This window comes from Castanea sativa, chromosome 6 (genome assembly GCF_040712315.1).
Source record: "Castanea sativa cultivar Marrone di Chiusa Pesio chromosome 6, ASM4071231v1".
NCBI classification, from domain to species: Eukaryota; Viridiplantae; Streptophyta; class Magnoliopsida; order Fagales; family Fagaceae; genus Castanea; species Castanea sativa.
Genome location: NC_134018.1, coordinates 61,596,394 through 61,609,341, shown reverse-complemented (window position 1 = coordinate 61,609,341; position 12,948 = coordinate 61,596,394). Strand labels below are relative to the sequence as shown.

Here is a 12,948-nt window from a genome sequence, read left to right as displayed (position 1 = left end):
AGAATAAAGGTAGTGGAATTAACAATCTACAGTCAATCTCACCTAAGCTTCGTGCCTTCCCAAATTTTCAACCAATTGCTCAACAACACACTCAGAACAAGACAACCTCAATGGCCCCACGAAAGACTAATGATCCTATGAATCATTACTAATACTTTAGTAATTAAATGAAAGGTTTTGTTTACAGAGACAATCGTTAGGCTGGAATTTCCAATATAGTCCATTAAGATTATCTAGCTAATCAAAGGATTTTAGATTAAAAAAATTCAACTTTTTACTATTTATTTATTTTTTGGTTACTTTTGTTGTTTCCCAATAGTGGTGGGCCGTAGGCCTATTTTATTCTCTTTAGCAATTATATTAAGGGTCTATTTAGATACCGCTTATTGTTAAAAATTAAAAATTAAAAATATTATAATAAAATAATTTTTAAATGTGTGAATAGTACCATGAGACCCAGTTTAAAAATTAATTTTGCTGAAAAAAGTACTTGCAGGTTCTGTAAAGAGTGTACATGACCCACAGAAATGAAGTGTAAACGCGCAACGTCAAGCCTAAAACGCTATCCAAACTGACGCTAAAAGGACACTCTTTAACATACCACATTAAGAAAACCTAATTCTTTAAATAAAAAAAATTAAGGAAAACCTAAAGTTTAATTTCATTTAAAATTATCTAAAAATTATGATTTTATTTTCAAGAATTAATTTTTACTTAATTGTCCTTCTCCGCTTACAAAACTCTCAATTTTATTATATATAATTTGAAATAAATAGTTGGTAGATAGTCTTATCTCAAATTTCCATAGAGATAAATTTCCTCACTTGAACTTGCAACACATCATTTTCACTTGAGCAAAGGATATTTACCATTGAATCAATGTGCACTTTCTTGTTTATTTCATGAGAATATAAACGAGTATATATATATATTAATGAAAGAAAAAAATTACCTCCACAACTGTTTAAAGAAAATATTTTTTAATCCATTATATGATAATTGATTATATAACTTATTTAATGAGTCATGTAACTTATATTTAAAATTTCTTTAATTAATAAACGTAGTGTGTTGGAAGAAATTTTTCCAAACCAGGTTGGAGAAAAACTTTATCATATATAAAAACTGCATCACATGATTTTATTGAATATCACTATAATAGACTTATTTTTTTTTAATTTCTAAAAAAAAGAAATCATTTGAAACAAAACCAAATGGTCCTGTAATTTTCATAACAACAACTTTTGGTTCCTCATATCCCTTACATGATGCAACCTATAATGAATCCCGTCGTTATTATCATTTTTTTAAGGATTGGGTCAAAATTCCATCGGATTTTAGAATAGCATAAAAGCATATAATCAGGGTGTGAAGATAGTGCCACTATTGCAAGGTAGTATTGTTTTTTTTTTTTTAAAAATTTTAAATAATTTTGGGTTGCCATGCCTATGGTTGGAGAAACAGACAAAGCATGTGTCTGTGCTAATGTGCATATGTGTCAACGGACGCCAAATAGGATTCAAATACAGCCTAATTTTTTAGTCACACGGTTCGGAGTTACTAGCTTTTTTGTTTGAGTTCGAAATAGCTCAACTGATAAAGTCTAACATTTATCATTGAATAAAAGACCTAGCGTTCAATTTTCGCTAGGTCAAAAAAAAATCAATTAATATCTTAGTGATCTGAATCGAATTAAAATATTATGTATATATAAAAAATATTATTACTAAAAAACAAAAAATCTAGCAAAGCAAAGCAATAGCAGGAGTTTTTTTTCCTTAAAAAAAAAAAAAATTAGCAGTTTTTTTTTTTTGGGGGTTTGGGTTGGTGTGTTTAATATTTAATAGTGTGTGAAATAAATTTCCCTGTACTTGCACTCCTTCCCTCCAATCATTTTCCTCTGTTTTACTTTCTCACTCTTACTCTCTCTCTGATTTTCTTACAGTTTTTCTCTCTGGTTTCCCGGCGAGAGGGAAGGAAGTAGAGGAGTAGAAGAAAGAAATTTCTCTGCTTCTACGGAACACTCTCTCTCTTTCTCTTTCTCTCTTGGTGTTTAATTTTCTTTGATCAAGGACAAAGCTTTGTTTTCCTATCTGCCAAATAGTTTGTACCCATCTTTAAGAAATGGGTTCTCTTTAACTTCTCTCTGTCTCTGTCTTTGACTCTGTGTGTGTGTTCTTGTTCTCTCCTTTATAAGGTACTTTGTCTCTTTCTCTACTTTTTCTTTCTCTCTCTCTCTCTCTGTGTTCTTCTGAATTCTTAGTGGTAATTCTGATTTTTTTGGAGAATTTTTGTGTTTGTGTTTGATTTTTATGTTTTTTATGGATGTGATTGGGTGAAATAGCATGTGGGTATTTCGTGTTTTGGTGAAATTTAATTTCTTGTTGACGGAAAACAGTGAATGATGATGAAACTGTATATGGGTTTGGGCTTGGTGGGTATTTCTTGCTCAGCTAAAATTGCTATCTTGGTTCTGATTTATATAGTAAAATTTGAGCTTGGAACTGGGTAGACTCTGCACCAGGTGAATTTTAAGAGCTGCTAAGTTGGTCTTTGCTTTTTTCTTTTTTTTTTTTTTTGGTTGGTGGTTTTTATTTAATTTTACTTTACATGTCATCTGGAGCTTTGCATGATTTAGCTTCAACACTTGACTTATGGACTATTTCGTCAAAAAATTTCTTAACTTTAATTGAATCTTAAACTAGTCGTGGCTTTTGATGCACCGGTGTTATTGGTCCCATTTTGCAGTTATAATTGTGCATTAATCAATTTTTAGGAGTTTAGGTGTTGAATTGATCAATTCTATCTGAAATTTAATATTGGACCTTGGATATGTAAGAAGGAGAAAATGTTGCTTGATCTCAACTCCAATGGGCTAAACTGGTTGAAACTCATGATTCTTCATGATCAATGTCCCATATCTGGAAGATGATTGATGATTAATCATTGGTTACTATACATTTTTTTTGGTAACTAATTGGTATAGAGGCGTATGGATATGTGAAATGTCACATTTATAGTTGAAGAATTAGTGGGCCACACAGTTGTGCTTTTGGACTGATTTTACCTAGGTGCAATTACTCAAACCGTTTTGAAGAATTAGTGCTTGCACTTGAGTTCAAAAAAGTTGAACATTAATGATTGCTTTTTTATTAAGTCCTTTCCTCCATAGTGATTGCTGCATAATAAGTGCATATTCATTGTTGCATGTATCTGTATCTTTGCATCTTTTTGATGGCCTCTAAAAAGTTCCTTATACTTGATAATTGTATAATAGCTTAACCTCAACTTTTCTTTCATTTTTTCTTGTTGTTAGCAGAAATTGACTAGATGGAGCAATATCTAAAGGGTTCTACCTCAGGTCATTCTGAAGGTCACCCTCTTTCATCCACTGATCAAAGCTGATAACATACATGTTCTCATGTTATATGTGTATTCGCCTGTGTATGTATGTATACTCATTGATTAGCATTCATAACTGTTTTTGTAGGTCAATTCAAGATTCCATCAATTAATGTTCCTGGAAAAGTGGGAAGTAGCGTGTGGGGGATCCCACGTGGAATTGATGCATATCATTCATCAAGTGATGCAAGCTTGTTTTCTAGCTCATTGCCTGTCCTTTCACATGAAAAGCGTATGTTTTGAGCTTGTCACAAGGTATTGTATATACCTACTGCTTACACTGATTATCAAGACTTATTTTTGACAATTTGCAGTGAACTTTACGGCTTTGGATCATGGTGGTCAATCTGTTGAGGATAACTCGCCTAATTTAGATAAACTTGACCAAGATACTGAGGGGAAGGATCTGGTTGAAGACATTGAAGAAAATACAATAGGAAACATGCTTCCTGATGATGATGAGCTTTTGGCTGGCATAATGGAAGATTTTGACCTAAGTGATTTGCCTAATCAGCTGGAGGATTTAGAAGATGATTTATTTGGTAGTGGAGGGGGTATGGAATTGGATTATGAGTCCTCAGAGAGCCTTGGTATTGGTTTGTCAAAGGTAAGCATATCTGATGGTGTTACTTCGAATGGCATTGGTCACTATGCGCTTCCAAATGGTGTGGGGACAGTTGCTGGGGAACATCCCTATGGGGAGCATCCATCAAGGACACTGTTTGTCAGAAATATCAATAGTAATGTTGAGGACTCTGAATTGAGGTCTCTCTTTGAGGTACTTTACACTAGTTTCATCAAAATTCTGACTGCCTTTATCTGCTTTGTCTTGCTTATGAAAGTTGAAATTTTGGCTTATATTATGCTATCACTTGACGAATTTAAATCCTGCAACTATTGTCTCGTTGGTAATCTGGAAAAATGTACGGATAAATCTTATCAAATAAATTCTGTTTGCAAATTACCAATTCCATAATAGATGCAGGGGAAGCGTAGGTCTTGTTGACTGCTGTCTGATAGAACCTTTTCACTAGTTTCCTTTTTTCTTCTCCTCTTGGAGTGACTCTCTTGTATAACCTTTCTGCTTGTGTTGAAATCCCCCCCCCCCCCCCCCCCCCTTGGTTTTGCATTTTTATGCATTTTTGTTCTTAGAAAAAGTCCATTTCTGGTTTTTAAGTTGCCAACAAAATTAAGATGCTCAAAAGAGTACATGCTGTTGCCCAGCTCTTCTAATACAATTTGTAGTATTGTACTTCTAGATACTCATTTGAGATAGTATTCAGCCTGTTCCAACACTCTTCTGAAGGAAACAAGGGCAGGGGGGTCACTTGAGGTAGAGCTTCCCAGTGTGTTAATAGTTTAGACTTTGGATGCACTGTAGAAAGGAAAGGAATGGAAGGGAGCAGTTTCTTGGTTGGAATTTTAAAAAGAGGGATAGAGATGGTTTCCACTCCATTTAAATGAACAATCCATGGGCTGAATGCTCCATTTTCCCTCATAAATTGAGGCAAAAATACATTTATTCTTTTTAAATTCCCAACCACACAAGAAAAAAATCTCATTCCCTTTTATTCCATATCTTTGTAAAGTCCTAAGCATTGTGACAGAAGGGAAGAAGACAAAAAAATTGAGTTAAGTCTTGGGATGGTTGCTTGTAAGTATTCAGCTAAATTTGATGTGTAATGGGCATTTATGCTCTTTTTGTTTCCATTAGAGAAGGAAGGAAAAGGAAATAATATAATAGGGATGGCAGTTTAGCCCTATTAAGTTGGGATCTGCTGTACTGTGCCCTGTATGGGGTGGTGATTCCCCAAGAAAAAATTGCCATAGGGAGAGGGATGAGGATTGATTTGGTTCCCTCTAAAGGGGCACACTTGGACCACCCTTTTCCAGTATCCACTTATAATTGTCATATAAGTACCCTTATAGATATTTTCAATTATAGAACTCCTTTTACATTAATATGTTTTACATTATCTTTAGAAAGAATTTGTAATTTCCTTTTCTTTGCTATATTTGTGTAAATAACTTTTACTATATGCATGCATATACTGTTTTTTTTATTGTTCACCATGAAAATAAGTAATATATGACATTGTGTGGTGGGGGATTCACAGTCATCCCCAAAGCGGGGATGGAGCAAGGGATAATTTAACATTCAAGGATAGGATAGGGAGTGGGATCCTTGGCCCCACCTTGCTTCACTGCCTTCCCTACAATCGGAGTGAAGTGAAGAAAATGAAAAAAAAGGTGAATCTTTATGTTTCTTAGGGAGTTTGGTTGTCAAGAAGAAATGAAGGAAAGGAAAACACATAGTGGATCCTTCATGGATAAAAAATATTTAAAATGTATTTTACACCCATGCAACTCTTTCATTCCTTCCTTTCCTCCCAATTGTGGTGAAGCTAATTAGGGACTCCGAGGGGGAGGTGACCTTTTGCACTTCCCTCCAATCCCCTCCTCTTATTTTAATCTTGGAAAATGCATTCTACATACCATTGTCTGCAAAATGACCTTATTTTAATCTTGGAAACATAGTTTATGTGGGTCTTACAGTGGAAACTAATGTATTTAGTATTGCAGAACATAATAGTTGTAACTTGTAAATGAGAAACATAACAAAAGGTTCATATGATTAGTGTCACAGTTATTTCAGATTTTATACTTACCCTAAATAAATAAATAACGTTATGTAATTTGTGTTTGTGTTGGGGGGGGGGGGGGTGGTTTGAGTTCTGTGTGTGTTTGTGCATGTCAATGGGGTGAGGAAGTTTGTCATTGGGCTTTGGCGGTGTTATTTTGTGATTTTTTTATCTTATTATTTCCTTTTCTATATTACATATATGGTAAAACAGTGTTTCATCTATATATTGTTACTCTTAACACTTATTGATTACGAAACTTATTTTTATTTATTTATTTATTTATTTTGGTAGCAATATGGGGATATCAGAACTTTATACACCGCATGCAAGCATAGGGGCTTTGTGATGATATCTTATTATGATATCCGAGCTGCTCGTACTGCAATGCGTGCATTACAAAATAAGCCTTTGAGACGAAGAAAACTTGACATTCATTTTTCAATTCCCAAGGTTTGAAACAGGATGCTTGTTTTTATGATTTTGTTTGGTACTGTTGATTTCAATCCATTTCTATATCATGCATCATTCCTTCTCTACTTTATTCCAGGATAACCCATCAGAAAAGGATATTAACCAAGGAACTCTTGTGGTGTTCAATTTGGATCCATCGGTATCAAATGATGACCTTCGTCAAATATTTGGGGCTTATGGGGAAGTCAAAGAGGTGCTACCTTTTGGATATGTTTCTTTTATATGTTGTTTTGTATTCATTCACTCATCCTTGTATGTATACCTTATGCACTATTATGCTTAGCTCTTTAATCTTAAAATAACCTTGTGCATGAAATGCAGATCAGGGAAACACCACACAAGAGACACCATAAATTCATAGAATTTTATGATGTTAGAGCTGCAGAGGCAGCTCTTAGAGCATTAAATAGGAGTGACATAGCTGGGAAACGCATAAAGCTTGAACCAAGCCGTCCTGGTGGAGCACGTCGAAAGTAAGTATTTAGTTGCTGTCATAACAGAGCTAACACATTGTCATTGGCGTGAATTCTTGCTCCTTTAAGTTCTCTCTTTCTTAGAGGAAGACTTGAATCTAAGGCCTATCATCCCTTTTGCCTCCCTAGCCAACATCTAAATTCTTGTACAAGCAGTAAGAAATATGAACTTTTTATTGTTAATATCAACTTTTCATCCCTAAGCCTTCCTCTGCTGCAACTCTTTTTTCATTTTATTTTACTCAGAGAAATGGCTGTATGAAAGTGACATCAAACAATAAGCATTATGGTTTAGCATGTGATTCTCCTCAATGTTTTAAGACCTGGACTGGACTGCACAGTTAGACAAATTGTCCCAGGAATTGTGTCTATAAACGGGCTGGTCACCCTGTAAGATCCATTTTCAACAAATAATTATTCAAACCTGTTGACCCACTGGATCAATAACTAAGACTGTTGACCAGGACATGGGTCAAAAAAGCGTGATGGGTTGGGCTGTATGGAAAAAATTATCAACAAAGAGCTTCCGGGGTGGGGTTTCAAATCAATGTTCAGCAGCTCATAATATCATGGTGTGGTATGACCAATTGATCCATGGCTCCTTCTTGATACTTTTGTTGGTAGTAATATTGCGTACTAAAGAAAAACAACTCAAAGCCTGTTATGGTGGACCCTTGAGGCCAATTTCCAAAACCTTGAATATCATACTACAACCAACAAAGCTACTGCACGTTAAAGTTGCTGTTCCTGTAGGTAATATATGTATGCTTTGTACAACTCTGGGTGGGAAAAAAAAAGCTTTTTATATAACTAAAACCAACCTGTCCAAAATAATATTCATGGGCATGTTGTAGGAACTATGCTAAAATTCTTTGATGATTGTTTACTTTACATAGGGAAATGGAAGTATACAAAGGAAAGCCCTAAAAAATTTAAAAAATTCATGAAAACAAAAAGACATTTGGGACCCATGAATAAAGGAAAATAGGAAGTAAAGTTGATACACTTGAATCGGTGGACTTCTAGTGATGATGATAGGGAAACGTAAGCTTCTGGTTCCTGCAGGACGTAAAAATTGTTTTTGTTTCACGAACAGCTTGCTTATCAAAAACTTCTAATGCTATATGTAATTTCTGGCTCCTATTTCACGGAGCCTGTGAGCATCTGCAACATGTCTTCATAGTAAACTGTCTATTTTCTTCTATCTTTCAACTCTACATTTTTTTGGCCCTTAATACTTTTCCATAGGGATCTTTTAAAGATCTCTTTATTTTTTTTGCGTGTTAGTTGAATTAGGCTCATCATATGCTATGTTTTACTTTCTTGCCACCCCTCGTCTTTTGTTTTTTTGGTTATAAAGAGTATCTTAAACAAAGCTAACTAACAGCACCCTTCCTTGGTTCCCATTTTGACTGATATCTTGCTACATATTGTTATTAATCCATTAAGTTGTGAAGAAATTAACCTGCTTGTACCTTTGATCTATAGCTTGATGCAACAATTAAGTCAAGAGTTGGAACAGGATGAAATCCGAAGCTTCCGACCGCATGTTGGTTCACCAGTGACCAATTCTCCCCCTGGTATTTTTATCTCTAAATAACCCACATATGTCTTACAACTAAGTATCTGTATACTTATTCTTATTGGAAAGACATTCAGTTATAAGATTACTGGCACTTCTATGACAGGTAGCTGGCCACAATTCGGCAGCCCGGGTGATCATAATCCTTTGCATTCATTTAGTAAGTCCCCAGGTCCAGGAAATCTCAGCCCTATAAGCGGCAACCATTTGACTGGGTTAGCTTCAATTCTGCCACATCATGTATCTACCTCCCCAAAAATTGCACCAATTGGTAAGGACCCTGGAAGGGTTAACCATGTTAATCAGATATTTCCCAACACGGGATCGACGCAAGGTGCTGCCTATCAGCATTCCCATTCCCTTTCTGAGCAGAAATTCAGCACAAGTCCAGGACCCCTGTCTTCTTTTGGTGAATCAAATCTGAATTCATCTAGCATCGGAACATTATCTGGTCCTCAGTTTCTCTGGGGAAGTCCAGGTCCTTACTCTGAGCGTGCCAATTCTTCTACGTGGCAGACATCATCTGTTGGGTACCCATTTGCATCCAGTGGACAGGGTCAAGGTTTTCCATATGCTGGTCGTCAAGGTTCTTTTGTAGGCTCACATCACCAACATCATGTTGGATCTGCTCCTTCTGGTGTTCCTCTTGAAAGGCAGTTTGGCTTCTTCCCAGAGTCACCGGACACATCGTTCATGAATCCAGTTGCATTTCCGGGCATGGGTTTAAGTCGCAGCAATGTGATGAACATTGGTGGCCGTGCAGCTATGAGTGCTGGAGTTGGTCTTTCAGGAAATGTAACAGAAAATGGTTCTCCTAGTTTCAGAATGATGTCACTGCCAAGGCATGCTCCCTTGTTCCTTGGCAATGGTTCTTATTTGGGACCTGGAGCAACTGGCAATGAGGGATTAGGTGACCGTGGTAGAAGTAGGCGAGTTGAGAATAGTGTAAACCAGACAGATAGCAAGAAGCAGTACCAGCTTGATTTGGATAAAATTATCAGTGGGGAAGATACTAGGACTACTTTAATGATTAAAAACATTCCTAATAAGTAAGAAAAATATATGATCAACGTTTTGAAATCATTACAAATTTCCTAGTTTTTGAATGAGATGGTCAATTCGTTGATGATTTCTGCTTCTATTATCTTCCTACCAGGTACACTTCAAAGATGCTGCTGGCTGCTATTGATGAAAATCACCGGGGTACTTATGATTTTCTCTACTTGCCAATTGATTTTAAGGTAATGCCAAGTGGGAATATAAGATACCATATTCTTCAATCTCCTATAGTTGAATTGCGACTGATGTTAAAGTTGTCTGTTGCAGAATAAGTGCAATGTGGGTTATGCTTTCATTAATATGGTGTCTCCTTCACACATTATCCCCTTCTATCAGGTTCAGCCTTTTCCTTTGCTTGAGGCTCCAGGAGTAACAATACATTATTAACTTTAGACAGTCTTCTATGTCAATGTTGTAAAAGTAAACTTATATGCTCATGTATTCATAAAAACTAATTTTTTGTTTAAATAGGAAATTCTTTGCATTTATATCTGGCTGAAAATTCAGAAGATTTATCTGCTGAATTGGAGTCACGGAAATCCTTCAAATTTTCCAGAACTTTACTGTGGAAATTTATGCAGGCATTTAATGGAAAGAAGTGGGAGAAGTTCAATAGTGAAAAAGTTGCTTCACTGGCATATGCACGAATTCAGGGCAAGGCTGCCCTTGTGACACACTTTCAGAATTCAAGCCTAATGAATGAAGATAAGCGATGCCGGCCAATTCTCTTTCACTCAGAGGGTCAAGAGATTGTTGATCAGGTTATATGTTTATTGATCATAAGAAACTAGAAATATCCTTGACTATAGGAGCGTTCTTGCTAGTTTTTCTAACTCTAAATAATGTCACGATGCCAGTGTCCTCTAACTTTAACTGCCTGAAGATATTTATTGCTGATTCTATATAAATATTATGTTGATAACTGCTTAGTATTCATTTATGTTTGTTATTTATTTCACGCTATTTTTCTGTCTGGAAGCAGCTTCTTTGTTGGAGTACATTACATTCATCCTTAATTTTTTGTTAGTAGCTCACACCTTAGATATTGAGGCATTTAGAGGAACACAGGAGAATTTAACTGTTGGAGAGGTTATTGTGAAACAGAAAAAATTCTCATACAATTTGTATACAAGAATTTTCCTTTGTTTTGAGTGGGGTGCATAGAGTGAAAGAGGGGGCTGATGCTGATGGTTGAAATAGCTAGACCAAGGGTCCGTTTCTAGTTTCTGTGGTTCCCGTGGCATCTTTGATCAGGTTATCAAATTGATCTTGATAAAGAAATAGAAGAGAGAGTTTAATCCTGTTTTAGAATTTACAAAACAAAGATAATGTATCCATAATTTATTAGAAGTCATGGTTTCTTGAAGTTGTCTTGGAGAAACCATGTTTATTTTCTGACTATTTTCGTTTGTGTCCTCCAGGAACCTTTCCTTTCCAGCAATTTGAACATATGTATTCGACAACCAGATGGGTCTTACTCAGGGGATTCATTGGAGAGCCCAAAGGAAATTCTGGATGAGAGGCCAGAGAATATTTGACAATGTATGAAAATCTACTCTTAGCCTTAAGGATTGGCAACTAGGACCTGCTAACTGTTGCATAGATGTTCAAGTGTATAAAGTTGAAAGAGAACCAAGTAAAGGGCGTATAATTGCTGTCTTATTGGCATCCTCCACCTGAGTGATGGATACTTGAAAATATTTTATGAGGAAGTATCCAAGGAAAAGTGGCAGAGAGCATTTTGTTTATATGTAGAGGTACAATTTGTTATTTAACCAGTGGAATAAGGGAAGCATATTGCTGAATTGTGAAGTCTCTCTCCAGCTATATGCATTGCTCACCAGCTTGTGCATGATCTCTCCTTTCGGGTTTGCTTTTTATCATCTCAGTTTTTTTTCTGGGTCTTTCAAGTCAATTTGCTAATATCATTACATGTGTATGGTTAGATGTTTATCAGGTTTGGGGGTCGTAAAAAGATTGTACAGAAAGGGGACAAACAGAACCATCATGTTCATGTGTTACAGACTTACAGTGTTATTGTGTGACTTAGAAAATGTGTATCTGAGGAAATATATGGTTGTATAGATGTCTTGTTACTCTCTCTCTCTCTCTCTCTCTCTCTCTCTCTCTCTAACAGATTTTTTTTCTTCAAATTCGTAAATGAAATGTTTTCAGTTTGATATCTGTAGAAGTTAATTTGAATTGAGTGTGGATCAAGGTATTCATTCATCTCTTAGGCTTAATACATTGTTTGCATGTAGTTATTGAGAAATTGGCTTAAATGAAAGGAGGCGTATTTTTGGCATGTTTTTGCTTGGGAAATAATTGTTGACTTTTCCATGATACATTGTTCCGTTATAAATGTACAATAGATTTGAGGGGAAAAAAAAAATTCTTACCAGAAAACTGAGTTATGGGGTTTGCAATTCCTCTAATTTCCTTTTTTAACAATTAAATTAGGCTATAAGTTTGAGACCTATAGCCATGAATTAGTGGGCATCTGCCTTTCCATAATGACATTTGGTTTGAGCAAACCCCCAACACACAAAAAAGTCACTTTGTTTATTATGGAATATATTATGATAGTAATGACTTCACTGCCTTGCAAAAAGACACCATAGTGTAGGTAACCCGTCTTTTTCCTTGACGTAGAATCTTGCAGATGTTTACCATCTCTCAAGAAGTGTTCTACTATGGTGCATAAAACAAGCTTCAATAGTGCAGCTGTTCTTCAGACTAATCACTAGTCAAATGATTAAGCATTGCTATCTATGAGTTAACTCTTATGGGCTTAATACTACAAGAACCAAATGGTTCTGAATATGATTTTTTTTTTCTAGGACCTTGCTCTTAGTTTTTATGCAATTTTCGTCTTCCCTTGGATACAGACATACAGTGTTTGTAACTAAGCTTACTTCACAATCTCTCTCACAATGTGCATAGAACTTTATTATTCCACTCTCAGGCAACCTCACGAACTCTTTATCCAAGCAAATGTTTCTTGCTGTCAAACATCTAGTTAACACCTGAATATTTATAAGATGAACTAGCTTTTGAAGAGCAACGTAGAAAACAATGTATCACCTATATGGGAATGTGATGCCTATCTTCTTTGCTTATCGTTTTCCTAGGGATTTCCAAGCCAAAAAAAAAAATCATAATGATTTATAGTGTCCTATTTACTCCATACTCAGGCACGGTGAGCCCAAATGACAAAACAATCAATGAAATTTGCAAGCATGTCAGCGGTGTTTAACATTTTTAGTCCAAAATAGATTGAACACCATGATCTAGTTGCAAACCAGTACTTACGCAT

At 35.6% G+C, this 12,948-nt stretch overlaps 1 protein-coding gene across 2 annotated transcripts; it reads left to right on the top strand.

The window, feature by feature from the left end:
• The first annotated feature begins 1,888 nt into the window (after positions 1-1,888).
• LOC142638155 (protein MEI2-like 2) lies at positions 1,889-11,731 on the top strand. Of its 2 annotated transcripts, none has more exons than XM_075812160.1 (13): positions 1,889-2,197; positions 3,320-3,373; positions 3,491-3,634; positions 3,717-4,180; positions 6,339-6,497; positions 6,595-6,711; positions 6,840-6,991; positions 8,480-8,571; positions 8,680-9,622; positions 9,730-9,814; positions 9,900-9,968; positions 10,214-10,393; positions 11,054-11,731. In XM_075812160.1, the coding sequence occupies exons 2-13, from the start codon at positions 3,331-3,333 to the stop codon at positions 11,168-11,170; spliced, it is 2,565 nt and encodes an 854-aa protein (XP_075668275.1). In that variant the 5' UTR covers positions 1,889-2,197; positions 3,320-3,330; the 3' UTR covers positions 11,171-11,731. The 2 variants fall into 2 exon arrangements, with proteins under 2 accessions (XP_075668275.1, XP_075668276.1); XM_075812161.1 differs by having other exon boundaries at positions 2,075-2,197; positions 3,317-3,373.
• Positions 11,732-12,948: the final 1,217 nt, after the last annotated feature.

Bases quoted from the DNA above. Each gene is read 5' to 3' on its own strand.
- LOC142638155 (XM_075812160.1), top strand. From the start codon at position 3,331: ATGGAGCAATATCTAAAGGGTTCTACCTCAGGTCATTCTGAAG. The intron at 3,635-3,716 runs GTATGTTTTGAG...GACAATTTGCAG, and splicing joins TGTCCTTTCACATGAAAAGC to TGAACTTTACGGCTTTGGAT. The intron at 6,498-6,594 runs GTTTGAAACAGG...ACTTTATTCCAG, and splicing joins TTCATTTTTCAATTCCCAAG to GATAACCCATCAGAAAAGGA.